Here is a 17,330-nt window from a genome sequence, read left to right as displayed (position 1 = left end):
TGAATAAAAACGGCAATTCTATTTTCACTGCAACATGCGCTAGTCTATCAAGAAGCTATCTATAATTTTATGTTAATATTATGTTGCTTCAGACTAATTGGCACAGTGTACAGATTACTGATTTGTGTAATTAAATATAGTGATTTGCATAAAATATTTCAAAAAAAAATTATAATCCCAGTAAGAGACCAAAAAATAAAGATCGTATTTAAAAAATGTTGTTCATGGCAACCAGGAAACACTGTTGCATTATTTTTATTAAATTAATTATGACAATAGAGGATTCGGAATAAATTAATACAGTCGAATGGATCAAATATTACAGTTTTGGATATGCTTCTGATAGTGTTAAGGTGAGCACAGAAGGCCAATGATGGGCCATCACTGCATAATTCAGACTAAATCTGTTATTCTATAAAGATTTAACCATACCAAAGCCAACCTTCATGTGTCCCCTTTCAATTTTGTCTCGAGCTCTCCCTCACCAGCGTCATCTATAACAGCATTATCTACTGGAAGTGATTGTTGAAAAAAACGTCTTTCTTTATCCTTTGCCTCAGTTGATCCTACATAGATGTTTCGTTTGTGTGTTGACACCAACTCGAGGAGTTTTGAGAGATCAAAGGCATACAGTGAACAAGCCAGTTTGGGGTGGAGGTTTTGTTGATTTTTGTCCCAAATGTTGCTCAGAAATGCTAATGAGTGATCTGCAATGGGACTTGTCAGTATACTGTCAGATTAGCATAACAATAGCTGTCACAATCACGCACAAACATGCATAATGCACCGACACATTATTGTTAATATGCACAACCCACACACACCTTGCGTTTACTGTCACCAGATATGATGATGTTGTGATGTAAGGGAAGTGATGTGGGGAGGGGTTCTTGTGGTCGGGGCATGAAAAAGTCACAAACTGTAATGTGAAGTATACTGCAGTCTGAGGTTGTTTTGTGTGTACGTTTGTGTGTGTACAGTACACCAAAGAAAAGAGGGGGATGAAAGCAGATGATCTAACTCTGCTTAAGTACTTTTATGAATGATTCAAATCTTGCGTCGTAGTAAACTAGCGGCCGACAGCTGGCCACTCATAAAAGCTAAGTTGCAGAAATCAGCACACTGCACGACAGTTCAGTGGCGTTTCATTTGGCCACATCACTCAGTGTGTGGCGCTTTAAAGTTTGCAGGGATGAAGAAAATAAAGGTGTGACAGATGAGATGTCAATAATTGGGTTTCCATCCACCCATTTGTATTCCTATTTCCAAGAAATGCAAAAATAAAACTGAATGGAAACGCTAAAAATTCGAAAAAGGGCCCAAAATTCGCGAAAACGTTTTTACGCTTAGAGGGGGTGGATTTTGAAGCGTATTGAAAAAAGAAAAAAGCCAATTTTGGTGATGGAAACAGGTTTTGAGAATAACCGCTGGCAAGACCGGATACACGTTTTGACCGGCTATTATGTATACAGTGGTACCTCGGAGTTTGAACATAATTCGTTCCTGCAAAGTGTTCAAAGTCCGAATTGTTCAACCTCCGAATCATTTTTTCCCATAGGAAATAATGTAAATGCAATTCATCCGTTACACTACAGTACAGTATTTAAACAATAAAAATACCTTACCTTACCTGTTGTGGTGTGATGGCATCAGTGGATGATAAATGCTATGTTAATGCTAGCTTTAGTTCAGTGCTGAATTTGTGTATTTTACTAAGCGGTCCTTCCGTGTGTTGTTTAACGTCAGGCACGTTGTTGAACAGCTAAGGGGGGGTCCTCGTGCCAGTATTTACAGAAGTAGTAACGGTAGTTACAACGGCGCGATAATCTCCTTCCTAATTCCACTGTGGTTTGTAGCACTGTATGTTTTTTCTTTGCTGCCACTCGCACTGTTGTCTTTCTTTGGGCCCATGACAAAGAAAATTGTTGTGGAAAAATCAAAAGTAGTGTATGGAGCACCTCCGGGAGTATTCACGATCTGACCAGAAGTGAGCAGTGTACTCAACTACTGCAACATGAGCATTTGGCATTGCTCGGCTTCACTCGGCTACCTGTTTTCAAGGTATGTTCATCAGCTTGCTTTACTTGGGTGTTCGAACTCCGAAAATGAATTCAAACTCCGAGGCATTTTTTACTCAGATTATTTGGTTAAAGTCCGAATTGTATGAGTTCCGAGACGTTCAAACTCTTTTATTTGTAGTCCCAAAGCAATGTCGGACGATAAAGTAAGGTATGTTTGGGGGATGATGAAACAGAAATATTTTTGTAATTAATTAATTTATTTATTAATTAATGCTATTTTAGATGGAAAACAGCAAAGAAACGCTACGGTTTATCAAGAATTACAAAAGAAAACTCATACGACGTCATCGCACGGCGGAGTCGCTTCCTGGTCTTCTTCTTCTTTTAAATTACTGGTGGATAACATCTCTATGGTGTATACCGCCACCTACAGCGGCGGAGTACCCTCTCAATATTTGCAAAAGAAGAACAGATGAAAACGGCCTTAAATCGCATATCTGTTTTGCGCATTTTCAGTAAATTTGCTTTAAAAATTTTAAACAATTGCATGGAAACCTGACTATTAATTTGCCATGCATTCTCTGGCACACTCTGGTCTGCGTTGAGCTTGGGCTTCACGTGTTCTGCTGACTATTTTGGAATATCTGAATTTCTGACCCCCTCAGTCCTTTCTGAGCTAAGCCAATTGGCTGCTTGGTTTGAGACTAACAACTCAATAATTGACAGCTGCATGAGTTTGAGGTGTTAAGGAAGTCATATTTCCCCCTTTTTAATAATATACTTTTTTATATAGCTAATTCATGCTGTGAGGCTACTGAACTCTGCCCCTCTTGCTACAGTTTCCAAGTGAAAGTGTCTCATGCTGTTTTTTTATTTTTCTTTGAGAAAATCAAGGAGGACACATATTGTTGTTATTGAACAAAGGATGTTAAATAAAAACAACATCAATTTGCATAGCAATTAAATAAAAATAATGTTTTACAGTTATAGATGCCTACCAGAATTATCATTATAAACCGCCTGTAGGAGTACTTCTTCCACTATTTCTTCCAAAAGCGTCAGTGGAGGAAAAGCCTTGAAAATATTAAAATAAAAATCTAATAAAAAATAGTTGGCTAATGCTACTGCACTTTAAAAGGCATTATACTAGCGATGTGCAAGATTTCCAAAAATGTTATGCTGGTGAGTCTGGGTGGACTGGGCACTTCAAGTACAACGCACCAATTTTGAAAATCGGATGATGGGTTCTGGAATTTTAATTTTTTATTTTTTTACATTGAAAAAAAAAAGGCCTCCTTGGGAACCTTGTATAATCTGGTATAAAAAAATAATAAATAATGAATAAATAAATAAGGGTTCTATTTTTCTAGGTGTAGAAACTGGCTCGATTTTCATGACAATGCGAGCATCTAGTGTGTTTGGGAATTTGGCAGACTGTGCTGCACCATGCTGGTCATTCCGGCGGACCGAGGATGTTTTCCTTACACGCTCCTGCCGCACCTGGCAATTTGGTGGCAGAAACTAGACTAAACTTTACGCCTGCTAAAACCAGGTCGAAGTACACACATGGGCATGAACGATCAGGTTGGAAGTCAGTCTCCAAGTGCTCATTTTCCACCCGGTGATCTGTGCTCACCCTGGTCAACTGTGCATCATCTGCAAGTGGAGGTAAATAATAATAATAATAATGCATTCGATTTATATAGCTTTTTTGGACACTCAAAGACACTTCACAGTGGTCATTATTCGTACGCTCACACTTTCACACTACTTAAGTAGCCACAGCTGCCCTGGGGCAGGCTGACGGAAGCGTGGCTGCCAGTGTGCGCCTAAGGCCCCTCCGACCATCACCAAACATTTGCACCTTCCATACACCAGTGTGAGTAGCACTGGAGGCAATGTGTGTGAAGTGCCTTGCCACACGCCACGTGACTTGGGGAGAGCGGAGGTCGAACAGCTGACCTTCTGGTTACTGAACGACCGGCTCTACACCCTGAGCCATGGCCGCCACAAAGGTCATAGTAGTAATAGTAGTTTCAAAGTACGGTTGAAAGTAGGGGTCTAAAGCATGGTTAAAGTCTCAACATAGGGTTTCAAAATGGGGTTTCGAAGTAGGCTTTCAAAGTAGTTTTGGGGTTTCAGAGTACAGTACAACGCTTGTAGGCATGCAGCACAAAAGGAGCATGTCGTATCTACCCATTTATATCTATGTATGCTGTTTACTGAAGCACGTTCTTGTTATTTGGTATGTGGACGCATTTCTTGAACATGCTATACTTGGTACTGTATACAGTTGTTCGCCCCACCCCTCTACAAGCACCAGCCAGCAAGGTAAGTTTTCAGACCGTACTTTTCAAACAGGGATGAGATCAAGTGGAGGAGTTCAAGTATCTTGGGGTCTTGTTCACGAGTGAGGGTAGGTTAGAGCGGGAGATCGACAGACGGATCGGTGCAGCGTCTGCAGTGATGCGGACGCTGTATCGGTCCGTTGTGGTGAAGAAGGAGCTGAGCCGAAAGGCAAAGCTCTCGATTTACCGGTCGATCTACGTTCCTGCCCTCACCTATGGTCACGAGCTGTGGGTCGTGACCGAAAGAACAAGATCCCGGATACAAGCGGCCGAAATGAGTTTCCTCCGCAGGGTAGCCGGGCTCTCCCTTAGAGATAGGGTGAGAAGCTCGGTCATTCGAAAGGGACTCAGCGTCGAGCCGCTACTCCTCCACGTTGAGAGGAACCGGTTGAGGTGGCTCGGGCATCTGGTTCGGATGCCTCCTGGGCGCCTCCCTGGGGAGGTGTTCCGGGCATGTCCTACCGGCGGGAGGCCCCGGGGACGACCCAGGACACGCTGGAGAGACTACGTCTCGCGGCTGGCTTGGGAACGCCTTGGGATCCCATCGGAGGAGCTGGCTGAAGTGGCTGGGGAGAGGGAAGTCTGGGCTTCCCTGCTAAAGCTGCTGCCCCCGCGACCCGACCCCGGATAAGCGGAATTGAAGACGGAACGGAACGAACGGAACTTTTCAAACAATTTCAGGCGCTCCTCGGGTCCTGATGAGAGGGCGTAAAAATTAGCACATCACCCCCATTGGCTCCCTGTTCAACTCCACATTGAATTTAGAATCCTCCTTCACACTCATCATCCCAGTCTGCATGGAATAGTCCTTACCTACCCCACCAAACCCAATCTCTCGCATACCTTAGCCACAACCCGGTCAGGACAACTGCACCATCTGTGCCTGGCCAGGACTTGCCTAGTACCTGGCGATTCGATCCGTATCACGATACATAGGTCACGATTCGATTCAATACGATTAATCAGTTAATAAGTTGATTATTGCGATTTTTTAAAGTCAAATTTAGAAAATACGAATCAGTAAACTTGTCCATGTAAGCTGTAAGATTTGTATGAAAATGTATGTATTTATCTGAAACTTCAGGCTTCTAACTGTGAGACACTGTATTTAACAAACAATCTTTTGCAATCTGTTTCATGTTTCATTGAAATATAATATTAAGGCTTAATGTTCCATTAATATAACATTCTTCCGTGCTTAGCGTGTGAACCCTAAACCTAAGTAAGACGTTTTGTTGAATATTTCCATTAAAAAAAATTATGTTTAAACATCGATTCGGCCGCATATGGAATCAATTTGAGAATTGTGCGCTGTAATATCACGATATATTGCGGAATCAAAATTTTTTTTTTACCACCCCTACTCCCTGACAAGCTCAGGGCTCCACAGACGGTGGATGTATTTAAAAAAGGAATAAATCTTTCCTTTTCTAAAAGCTTTTCCTGGCTGATTTTATCTGTTGACTGTTTTTATTGATTTGTCCCTTTTATCTGTTGTTTGATTAAATTTCTATTGTGTTTTCTATTGCCAGGACTGTGCATTTTGAAATTTGTCTCCAAATGTAAAGTGCAATATAAACAAAATGTAATGGTGCACAGTACTGACCATTTTTAAATAAAAAACTGAGACAAGTCTGCTAAATCGATGTTGCACTGTATACATTTTGATTGATTGATTGATTGATTAATTGATTGATTGTTGAGAAACCAGACAAAGAGTTGTTCAAATGACTGGGGAGACTATGTCTATCCCGGGGATTCTCCCAAAAGAGCTGGACGGGTGAAGTGGCTGGGGAAAGGGTCTGCTAAAGCTGCTGACTGCAACCCGACCCCGGATAAGCGTTAGATAATGGATGGATAGGTAGACAGTGGGGTTTACATTCTGGCCGTGTAACAGTAGACAGGTAGGCAACCCTGGTACTCGAGAGCCACAGTCCTGCATGATTTAGATGTCCCCCTCCTCCAACACAGGCGATTCAAATGATCAACTCATCAGTAAGTTCTTGCGAAGCCTGAAAACAATCCTCACCTGTGTTGGAGGAGGAAGACACCTAAACATGCAGGACTGCAGCTCTTGAGGATCAGGGTTGCCTACCCCTGCACTACACCATCAGCACGGTTTTCAAGCATTGTAATCTACATGTGCTTTGTGTACTTGGAGAAGGCATTTGACAGTGTTTTGTGGAGGGGGGATGCTAGGATTTTGAGCCACCAGACTCTTGATACAGGAACAGGATGTTTGGTCCCTTTATGAAAAGTGTCAGGGTATGTGTCACATTACTGGCCGTAAATCAGAATTGTTTCCATCGAAGTTTGGACTCCGCCAAGGCTGCTCTTTGTCGCGGACTCGGTTCATAACCATAATGGACAGAATATGTAGGCGCAGCTGAAGATATGAGGCGCTCCGAGTTGGTGGCCTCAGTATTGAAACTCTGCATTTTGCAGATGATGTTGTACTTTTGGCTTCAACAAGCCTCTACAGCGTCTCCAAGTCTGACTGGAGTAGTTCACAACAAAGGGTGAAGAGGTTGGTAATAGCACCTTCAAATCTGAGGCTATGGTGCTTTCTTCTCTGACCTCTGTCCAGGTCAGGGAAGAGGTCCTGCTCCAAGTGGAGGAGGTCAAGTATCTTGGGGTCTTGGAGGAAGAATGTAGCGGGATATCGACAGGGTAATCGGTGTAATAATGATGGAGACTCCAGATTGGTCTGTCATGGTGAAGAATGAGCGAACTTTTCGACTTAATGGATGAGCCATGTTCCCCGCTCACCTATGTTTGCAAAGTGTGTGTTGTGACCAAAAACAACAAAAACAAGCAGCCAAAAGGAGTTTCCTGCGCAGAGATTGGGTGAGAAGCTCAGTCATTCAGAAGGGGCTCAGAGTAGAGCCACTCTCCTCTGGGAGGAAACACATAAGGTGGCTTGGGTATTAAGTTAGGTTGCCTCCTCGATATCACTCTGGTGAGGTGTTCCAAGCTTGTTCCACCTGGAGGGCATGCTGGAGAGACTGTGTCCTGACTGGCCTGGGAGCGACTCAAGATTCCCCCTGTAATAGCTAGATGAAGTGGCTGGGGAGAGGGAAGTCTGGGCTTCCCTGCTATAGCTGTTGTCCCCACAATTCATGCACAACTTTACACCGTTGCTGTCCATCACAGCTGCAGCAGTGTTACTTTCCACATAATATATTTTCACAATCACTATACACTTGCATTAGCACCTCCAATGGGCATTTTTCTCTCTGATCTCACGGTTAATCGAGATGATAAAGTATTTTTTTGTGGTTAAGCATGCACTTCACGCAAAGTGAAAATATTGAGCTGTTCTGAAACCTGAATTTGTCACTCGGCCTACAGAATGAATCATTAAAATATCTTCTGATCGAATACTCTACATCTCTAAGCTTGAACCGACTGCTAGAAAATGCCAGAGAAATGTTTGGGGGGGAAAGTGCACTGTGAATTGACAGTGAAACACACTGATCGTACTGCAGGCTAGCCACAGAGAAAACACTAATTCTAATAGTGAAACAGAATTGCCTCTCTGAGCAAGGGAAAACAGAAACGACCCTGTTAACAGTGAAAGCACAGTGAGCTTGAGTGGCACAGTCACTGCCTTTGGCTCAGTTCATTTCAGTCGCTGGATAAAGCTCCATTATTTGTTGTAGCACCCATCATTAGTTATTATGTCACACAATGAAAACAATCAACAGACCCACTGAAACTCTGACACTATTTACTGTCAAATAAGCTTTACATTTGGATGGCACCGGTTTTTGGAGAACCATGGCTAAATCAATTTCTTGCCCATCAAGGACAAATTGCGGGTTTTGGTGTTACTTTGCTTGGACACAGACATCATGGTGACTGTTTTAAAGCAGGTTTTTCACTGTGCTTTTAGACAGAGACATTAAAAAATGCCTGCAAAGCTGGAAAGCAAAACCTATGATCACCTTCTTTGAAATTCCTTCAGGTCCCTCTGTCGTTATGGGTTTTTCCTTTAACCAACTACACGGTAAATTCTGGTGAGTAAGTTTGACTCTATTTAAATAGGGACCAAATAGACTCAGTTATAGAGTAGGCTAAGATTTACACTAGGAAGAGAGTAAAATAAAGAATTGAAAAAAATAAAATAAAAGTCACTCAATGGTTGAAGAACAAACTCACGACCACTACCAGCTGAGCTATGCCCCTCCTATTGTTTGCTTATCTCAAAGAGACCAAATATATATATTTTTTCTCTTGGAGTTAGGAAGATTCCAGCTGACATGAGTCATATACTAGCACACAGTAGGAGCTGCGTGGCTCAGGGAGTAGATCGGCTGTCTCCCAAGCTGAAGGTCATGAGTGTGTTCCTTCACCCTTGAGAGACTTTTAATAACTTGTTTCCCCAATTCTTTATTTTACTCTCTTCCAAGTGTAAATATAACTCTAAAACTAAGTCTATTTCGTTCCACTCTGAATAGAGTCAAATCTACAGAATTGACTGTGTATTTAGCCTACTGCAAGTGTGGTGTACTCAAGTGTAGACTAGCAACACAAACAAAAGAAGGCTCCAAACAAGTATTTTTTTTTTCCTGAGACTACTAATAAAAAATGCACAGGACGTAGCAACAAAGGAAAAAATGACATGCCTGGGAAAACAACATTCACAAAACAATGAGCACACAAAGAGTGACTAGAAATAGAGGAGCTCAGAAGAATCACACAGATGAGGTACAGACTCAGCTCGGGAGAACACAACACAACCCAAATTGATATAATTTGATTACACAAAAGTAGTAGGATGTGGTTAACATAACCAGGTGGAACTAATGGAAAAAAATGGTCAGTTATATTCCAATCACACATGAATAAGCAGCCCTCAAGTCTCAACAAGAATAACCAATAGAGCAGACAAACAAGATTTTGTTATATTTAACTTCAGAATGCATATGTTCACTCACAAAAAAAACAACAACATACTATTATTAAAATGTGGTTTCTTACTCTTGAAGAATCTTGCTGTCAGTTGTTTGTGGGAATCCAAAATCCATGACTTCGTCCATCAATTCATACACGGTCACAAAGTTGTCACGAATACTCTCCTCCTCCAGCTCCTTAAAGTACTCCTGAAACACCTACACAGAGATGTTAGACGACAGAGTTGCCATACAAAGAATGGGAAAAGCAAGTGTAACCATTTCTAATGCTAAAACTAAAGATATGCGTATCTGATGTCTTTGTCTGCTAGCAAGTCATATAGGCTACATTGCACTCCCTGATATGTATATCATAATTTCCACTCAAAATGTATCAATCATAAAAACATCTTACACATTCGCATCATCTTTTTCTATACATAAAATCAACCTAACCAAATGGTTACAGGTGATGGGCCCTATTTAGTGTTATATCTATGAATAAAATATGATGACAACCATCACAAAAATCCACTATAATTGCATTACACCACAATTTAGACCTGCTTTTAGCTGGTCTATTTTCTAGTCTACTTCTGTTAACAAACTGTCAGGTGCATTAAATGAAAAACGCCTTTGGTGCGCCAGAACACCGAATGGGGCGCAACACAGTCTGCCAAATTCCCAAACACGGTAAAATTAAGATATACCAGTTTTTACACTGAGCGCACGAGCGCCTGTCACCATAAAAGGTCCCGATAAATTTTGCATCTTGTTTATGCTACATTGCTGTAAAGCTTACAGTTAGCTGTACAGGACAATTTAGGGAGGTCATTAGTTGCAAGTTGTATATATTATTTATACTTTATTAGCAACTTCTTACATGTAGGGAACATGGTGTGGGGGGCAAACATTCCGTAAGCAATACATTATTTGCTAAATCAATGAACACACATTTCAAGCACCGTAGACTTAGTTGAAAAAGTATTTTTGGTCTAGCTGATGTCTTCAGGGTTATTTCGTGAAACATTCATGAAAATATTGTGGGGGGGGGGTCCTCCTAAGTGGTCATGAAATACATATCTGAATGCATTCAGAGAAAGACCACTCACTGGTTTAATAATTTATTGTTTTTATGAGAATACCTAGCTATGTATTGTTATCCAATGGAACGTCAAACAAAAATGATATACAGTAGTGCTAAAAACAACAACAATTGAATCAGTCAATCACAAATTGTAGATAAAGAGCATCTAAATGTATTATGATAAAAATATACTGACCTGGACAATTCTATAAAGGAAAGAATACACCAGAGCAGCATTGACATTCCTTTTGGTCATGGCCACCACTGAAAATAGGACAATTAAGAAATAGTAGTTCTTGAAGAGAAAAATGCTGAATATGTGATGACATGGATGGATGAAGGGATTTAAAACATGCTGCCAATACAGAATGAGATAAAGGCAAACTGAAAACTTAAAGGATTTTAATTTGAAGCAAATGAGAACATGACCACAGGGAAGTATGACTTAATTGCCCGATTGGGAATTGCACTTACAACCAAAATTACATGATATATTAATAATATGTAACACAAGTTTGACTGTTAAAACATGAATATTACTGAGCATAACATATAATGGTGTTGTGATGCAAAATTTTTGCAGCAAACTAAAATGAGGCCCAGATGCTGCCTGTGATAAAAAAACAAACTCTAGTCAAGCAGGAAGAAAGTGTTTCCTTTGTGTATGTATTTTTTCCATTCTTTTAAAATTCTAACACAATGCACAAACTCATTTTAAGAAAGCACACAAATAAAATGTGAATTCTATGTGGATACAGTAGAGGTTGTTATGTTTGATCCAAAGAAAGTGTGAGGAGCCATGGGTGATTATTGGAGTCATCTCTGCCTCTTCTTCACGCTTAATTAGGAATGGCATGAAATGGTCAATCTCGTTCATATCCATGTTTCCCATGTAGTTACGGCAGATCAAGACCTGAATGCCATAACATAAAAAAATACAGAGAAAAGGACACTGTTAGAGAAGCACGATGGTGTCATGAAATATTTACAGCTTGGTTGAGGAAGCAGATCAGAGCACTCCATATTCAAGGTTCTTCTCTGAAATCTGGTACACACATAACGATTGTTAACATATAGTTGTTGTTGTTGTTGTTGTTGTTGTTTTTATGTAAACCACCCAACACATGACACAGCACACCCCACCCTAAACAATCTCAACATCGCCAATCACAACTGTGTCGTCCAGAAGTCAGGTCACAGGTAGGCAGGCAGGGTAGTCTTTTAAGAAACCTTATGGTGCCACTCTGGATTGTACATTCATTACTAATAGGCAAATTGATTTGTAAGAATATAGAATATAAATGTTTTGAGTTTCAAAATCTATCATACTCAGACAAGATGCATGATTGTGGCTCCCTCACACGAGAACTGAAGTTCCCTCTCCTAAAGACAAGCAATGAGCAGGACTAAATGAAACAGATTTCTTGTAAAGATTTAGCGTTATAGTGGATGCTCCTAATCTGATCAGCAGACAATGAATGTGACGGATAAATGCATTTTAGACACATCAAATTATTCTGTACACCAGCAACTACACTGGCTTAGCATTTCTGAAACTGCCCGAAAGGGATAAGCCTCTGTCAACTGAACAATGTGGTTCGATCAAAAAGAAAGAACCAATTTGGGACTCTTATTTTGAAATACCATTTTGAAGACGGGAGTTTCTATCATCTACATAAAAAAGTTACCCTTTTAGCAACTGGAATGTAGTGGTCATTTGGTCATCATGTATGACCTGAACAAAATTATATAAATTTTGTCCAACAAATTTCATTATAATTTAACTTGTGTGGCTAGCTAGCCTGTGTTGTTGAGATGGCTAAACAACCTCATAAATTTGACTTGCGTTGAACATATTACAAGTATATGGTGCAACCAACCAACCATCATCTGGTTGTGGCTAAAGCTTTCCATGACAAATGTATGTCCTAAATTACTGTATAGATGTCCTAAATTGTAGATAAAAGTAACATTTTAGATACTAGTAAATAATAATGAAGAATAAATATTTTAAATATTTTATGTGTTTTTATAAAAAAATATATTTAAAAAAGAATGAATAACTGTGCTGGGTATGGTAAAATCATTATCCGTCAATGACCTATGTACACATGCTGCATATTATAGGTAACATGAACCAAATGAAAATGGAGAAGTATATGAGCAGAACATTTAACTAACTTAACTCTAACTTAACTCTTGGTGAAGTTTCGTGTTTGAGTGACATCATGTTGATTCAACCAACATTAAATATTAAAGAGCTGCAAGAATGTATACAAATTAGAAGTACAATAATGTGTGTGGACACACAGAAAGCCATACAACCAACTCAGAGCGATCAAAGCTCCAACGCTTGAGGGATCACACATGGTTTCACATTTTTGTAATGCAGAAGGCTGTGCTGCATGATGCAACAGAGGCAAAGAGAAATAAATGAAAAAGAAATGCCAGGAAGGTATTGTCATCTGAGCTAGGAAAAGAAAGGGTTGAATGAATAGGTCACTGCTCAGCTTCTGTGAGAGAGAACTACAACACAGTAGTACAAGTGCAGAGCTCACCGGTGATAAATAAATAAAAGACAATTCCCCAAATCACAACAAACTGCAAGGCTGACATTGCCTGGAATTTACTTAAATGTACACACCAAATACAGAAAAAAAAGATGTATTAGAACAAGTTCCAGGAATTGTATCACAAAAGATATATTTCAAATACTTACACTACAAAGTGCGAGGCAAGGACCACATGTGGCCGCTTCACCGTGACAACGCACTTGCTCACAATGCCCTGAGCATCTGACAGTTCCGTGTCAAGAAGACCATCTTCAAGGGATGTTTGATACCACTTTTTTTCAAACCGTTTTTTTTTTATACCTGTACCAGTAATAAACTCTTGAATAGTCACTAATATCAAGTACCGATACCATTAGTATTCTTGTTACATACAGTTTCCAAACCCCACCCCCTCCTCCCAAAAAGGACAGATGATTTTAATGGAAGACCAATATATCCCAAAATAGCATTTTTCCTTCAAATTGCACGAGAGTATTAGAAGTTGTATATTCTTTCAATTTCTAATTTCTAGTTCCTGATCATTTAACGGCGTGACCGAAATAAGGCCTGGTATCGGCCCAGTCATTAATCATAAAAAATAACAATAAAAATCATACCACCAATTCTCATCTCATTGCACAATGTCTTGTAATTATTTTTCCTATAACTGAAGTAATAAGCTGTTCTAAAGAGTAGTGTTGGTCCGATACCACTTTTTGGGCTTTTGATACGATTTCGATACCACTTTTTTGGCTTCTGATACAGATTCCGATACCCGGTGCCGTATCGGCCAATGCCAATACCATACCGTTACCACGCCGTTTGAAAAAACAGGTTTGTTTGTTTGTTTTTATTCTAAAGAACTGAATACTCACTTATAATCATTACTATCTTAGTCCGGCCCTGCTTAAAAATCTTTATGAAACAGGAAATGCATGCGCCGAACACCTGTGATCACACATCAGTGAGTGTGCGCTGCGTTTGAATGTCTTTACTAGTATTGGTAAATTGCATACGCCCGTTATTTGTTAGTACTCGTCGATACCGATGCCAGTGCTTTAATGCAGGGGCCCCTCCCGATACTGGTATCGGTATCGGCACAACACTAAAGAGATCCAGATTTATAAGTCAGTCAGAGTACTAGCACAGCATTAAACAGATCAATGAAAAAACTGATTAACACAATAAATGATTATAGGAAATCAAAGAGATTACAGACAGAGACACGCATTAAAATGACAGCGTAAGGCACATCACATTTATACAACAGCATGTGTCAGATCCACCATCTCTATTTTTACATCTGAGTTTGTCGAATTGTCGGCACGCATCCATTCAGTCCACCGTTTATTTTCTCTACCGCTTATCCTTACTAGGGTCGTAGGTGAGCTGGAGCCTATCCAATATGACTTTTGGTGAGAGAGTGTACATCTTGGATTGGTCGCCAGCCAGTATCAGGAAATCAACCATTGTAGGCAGACCGTTACTTTACTAAGAACCTTTTGTCCAATTATAGTACTGCAATGTTGCTAAGTGAATTTTAACAGTGCATGTACATTGCCATGCCTAAAAAGTTTGGCTTAAGAAGTTCCAAAGTGCCGTTCACTGTAATGAGACGATCCCACTGCTCATTACAACCCCAAGCTGAGGTTTGAACAGACTCAGTCATTAAAAATGCAATCAGAAGACAGTGGGAACAAATGAGGCTGTGCTGATTCCAATAGCCTGACATTTCAGTTTTCACAGCAGGTGACAGCACCATGAGGCCTGCAGCCCAGGAACTCCGGCAGTGAGTGGCAGAGGAAGAAAGAGATGTGGTCCTAAAAAGAAGAGCGTCAGGAAAACTGAAAGTAATGATACTGACTTTACTGACTTGCCCTGGGGCAAAGACAGAAAGCAAAAACCTTTGATATTTAAAATATCCAGGCTTGGTCCTCTTTACTGCTAGTTTATTTAAATGAATACTGATTTGTTGTCAATACCTTTTACGATCCTCAAACGGGATTATCCAGCTAACTAGCAAACATATTAAATTTCAAAGCCGAAGTAAATGTACTTAAATCTGTGTTACAAATAGGCTTTAATAATAATATCTAACAATCAAAACGGGGCTATGTCTATTGTTATTGCAATTTGCTTTCACACAACATAACTAGAATTTATCTGCATAGAATATGTTTTTATAAGAATGGCGTGCTATGTGACAATCAATCTTGTTCCGCCATCACTCGTGACCCAATTTTTGTGTGATCACATCACGCCAGGTCTGTTTAAGCTCCTCTCAGAAAAATGCGCTCTGGCTGCTTAAAAATGGGTTTTCCAAATCTATTTTAAATATGATAGTACAGTACAGTGGAGTCCCCTCTGTCGCCTCGTTTTCAATATGAGAATTTCCATGCAGTTCTTCGACGTTTCTCGCTGGCACGGCAAGTTAACTCATTTTGATACCTCCAAAAGTCTTGAAAAGTAGCTTTTCTTTCTTTATACCACCATCTCATCTAATTTTGAGGTAATGCAAACAAAGTTACATTCAATTTGTATGATGCTTTAGAGCAGGGATGTCAAAAATACGACCCGCGGGGCGAATCAGGCCCTGTAAAGGGGTTTAATCAGGCCTGCGAAATGATCCTGTAATGTAAAAAAAATTGTAATGTCAACCCAATTAATCGTGTACAAGTTGCATTGCTCATCTGAAATACGTTCTCCATATTTGACCCATCCACTAAGGGAGCGGTGAGCAGCAGAAGGGGGAGCGCTTAGGGATCATTTGGTGATCTAACCCCTCAATTCCAACCCGGAATGCTGAGTGTCAATCAGGGAAGCAAATGGGTCCCATTTTTATAGTCTTTGGTATGATTCGGTTGGGGATGATACAGTGCCCACATTTTTTTATCATTCCGAATTAATAATTCATATAATTGATTCATTATAATTATTATTACTCAGCTTGTGAAATTGTACACTTTGTTGTGGGGTGTTCCCTTAACAATTCAGTTTTATTTATTTTTCTTAAAAACTGGTCACAGGGTATTTTTTTTATTTGAGTTTGAAAGAAGCCGTCATTTTTGTCTGCTTTAGGAAAAATTGTAATGTAATAACTTACTTAATTTTCAACATATTAACCACATTTAAACACCATTTCCTTCCTATTTTTAAGCTCTTAAAAATATTCGATTTTTTTGCCACATACATACAGTTGGTCATATTCAACCACCAATGTCTCATATTCAACCACCAATCTCAACTAAGATTGGTCTTGAGACAAATTAAATTGAAATGCAGTATTTAAGAAATTATTAGGCGTATGGCGTGCTTATAAACAATTGACCATTTAGAATAATCACGGTATATTTGTTTTGCATACTTTGGAAAGGGACACCGGTTAGAAAACAAGTTGCATGGTTGCACAAGAACAGCTCGTTTTTTTGTGGAACCAGTTCGACAAGTTATTTTCTCATTGACACGTCTGTCTTTCATGGAAACAGAAAGTTACCATAATTGTACACTTCATAAGATCCGAAGAACTTAACCATTTGTTTTTGCTGTTGTTGAAGCAGGTGTTTTAGATCATTTTCAAAACTTACCTTTCCCTTCAGGTCCAGGATAAATAAAGCCGACGCCGACATCTTCGTTGTGGGGTAAAATCCTCAGATACTGGAACCTGGCTTTATAAGCGTGTCTACAGTTAGCAGTTAGAAGTGGGTCACTTGTGCGCAATAATTTTAGCTTCCATCATCTTTCTTCCTCCTCTCCTCCACTCTGCCTCCTTTTGATGCGTTTCCTTACGCTTTAACTTGCAGAGCGTCGCTCCCTGCCCGAGTGTCAAGCTAGCTGTTGTTAAAAGAAAAATAAATACTGTATTTCCGGTATGTAAATTCATGGGAACCGTGCAACAAACACAGACTTCTCGTTTTGAAGAAGATAATCAGACGCGACCTAATTTAGCGACACGGACAGTACTGCTAATATAAAATTTGCATTTGTTATGTGAGGTATCACTAAAATGTTACCTCAATGATTGATCATTTGAACTAGTCATCAGTCGTAACTAATTTGGCAAAATAATAAGTCCTTACTGATTTATCACCTGAGAAGAACAAAATACATAACTGTATTTATTTATTTATTTATTTAGTTAGTTAGTTAGTTAGTTAGTTAGTGAGTGAGTGAGTTAGTTAGTTAGTTAGTTATACATAACAGATTTTATATTTTATTGGCTAATGACAACTGAAAAAAATATACCTTCCTTGCAGGTGTATTTTCAGATTAGAAAGATATTTTTGAGAGGAATGACAAAAGACAGCACAAGACAATACACAATAATCATTTTTAGCACCAACAACCAATGCTCTTAAATATGGCCATGGATGGGGATTGTCTAGCATCTCCAAATCTGTTGCGGTCGCAGTAAATGCTTCCGAGGTCAC

At 39.7% G+C, this 17,330-nt stretch overlaps 1 protein-coding gene across 2 annotated transcripts in view; it reads right to left on the bottom strand.

Moving 5' to 3' along the window:
• The window catches only part of ap1m3 (adaptor related protein complex 1 subunit mu 3), a 29,253-nt gene extending 12,506 nt beyond the window's left edge, over positions 1–16,747 (bottom strand). For both annotated transcript variants that reach the window (XM_086090074.1, XM_086090076.1), the window contains exons 1-4: positions 16,488–16,747; positions 11,108–11,264; positions 10,548–10,615; positions 9,353–9,483 (exon numbers count right to left, since the gene is read on the bottom strand). In XM_086090074.1, the coding sequence (XP_085946200.1) occupies positions 9,353–9,483; positions 10,548–10,615; positions 11,108–11,264; positions 16,488–16,529 (398 nt within the window). In that variant the 5' untranslated portion in view covers positions 16,530–16,747. The remainder of the gene's footprint in view (positions 1–9,352; positions 9,484–10,547; positions 10,616–11,107; positions 11,265–16,487) is intronic.
• Between the last annotated feature and the right edge of the window lie 583 nt (positions 16,748–17,330).

The sequence above is a fragment of the Leptonotus elevatus genome, chromosome 11, assembly GCF_054856555.1.
Source record: "Leptonotus elevatus isolate MCC_2025b chromosome 11, RoL_Lele_1.0, whole genome shotgun sequence".
NCBI lineage: Eukaryota > Metazoa > Chordata > Actinopteri > Syngnathiformes > Syngnathidae > Leptonotus > Leptonotus elevatus.
Note: the sequence above shows the minus strand (reverse complement) of the source record. Positions and strands in the feature narration are given on the sequence as shown.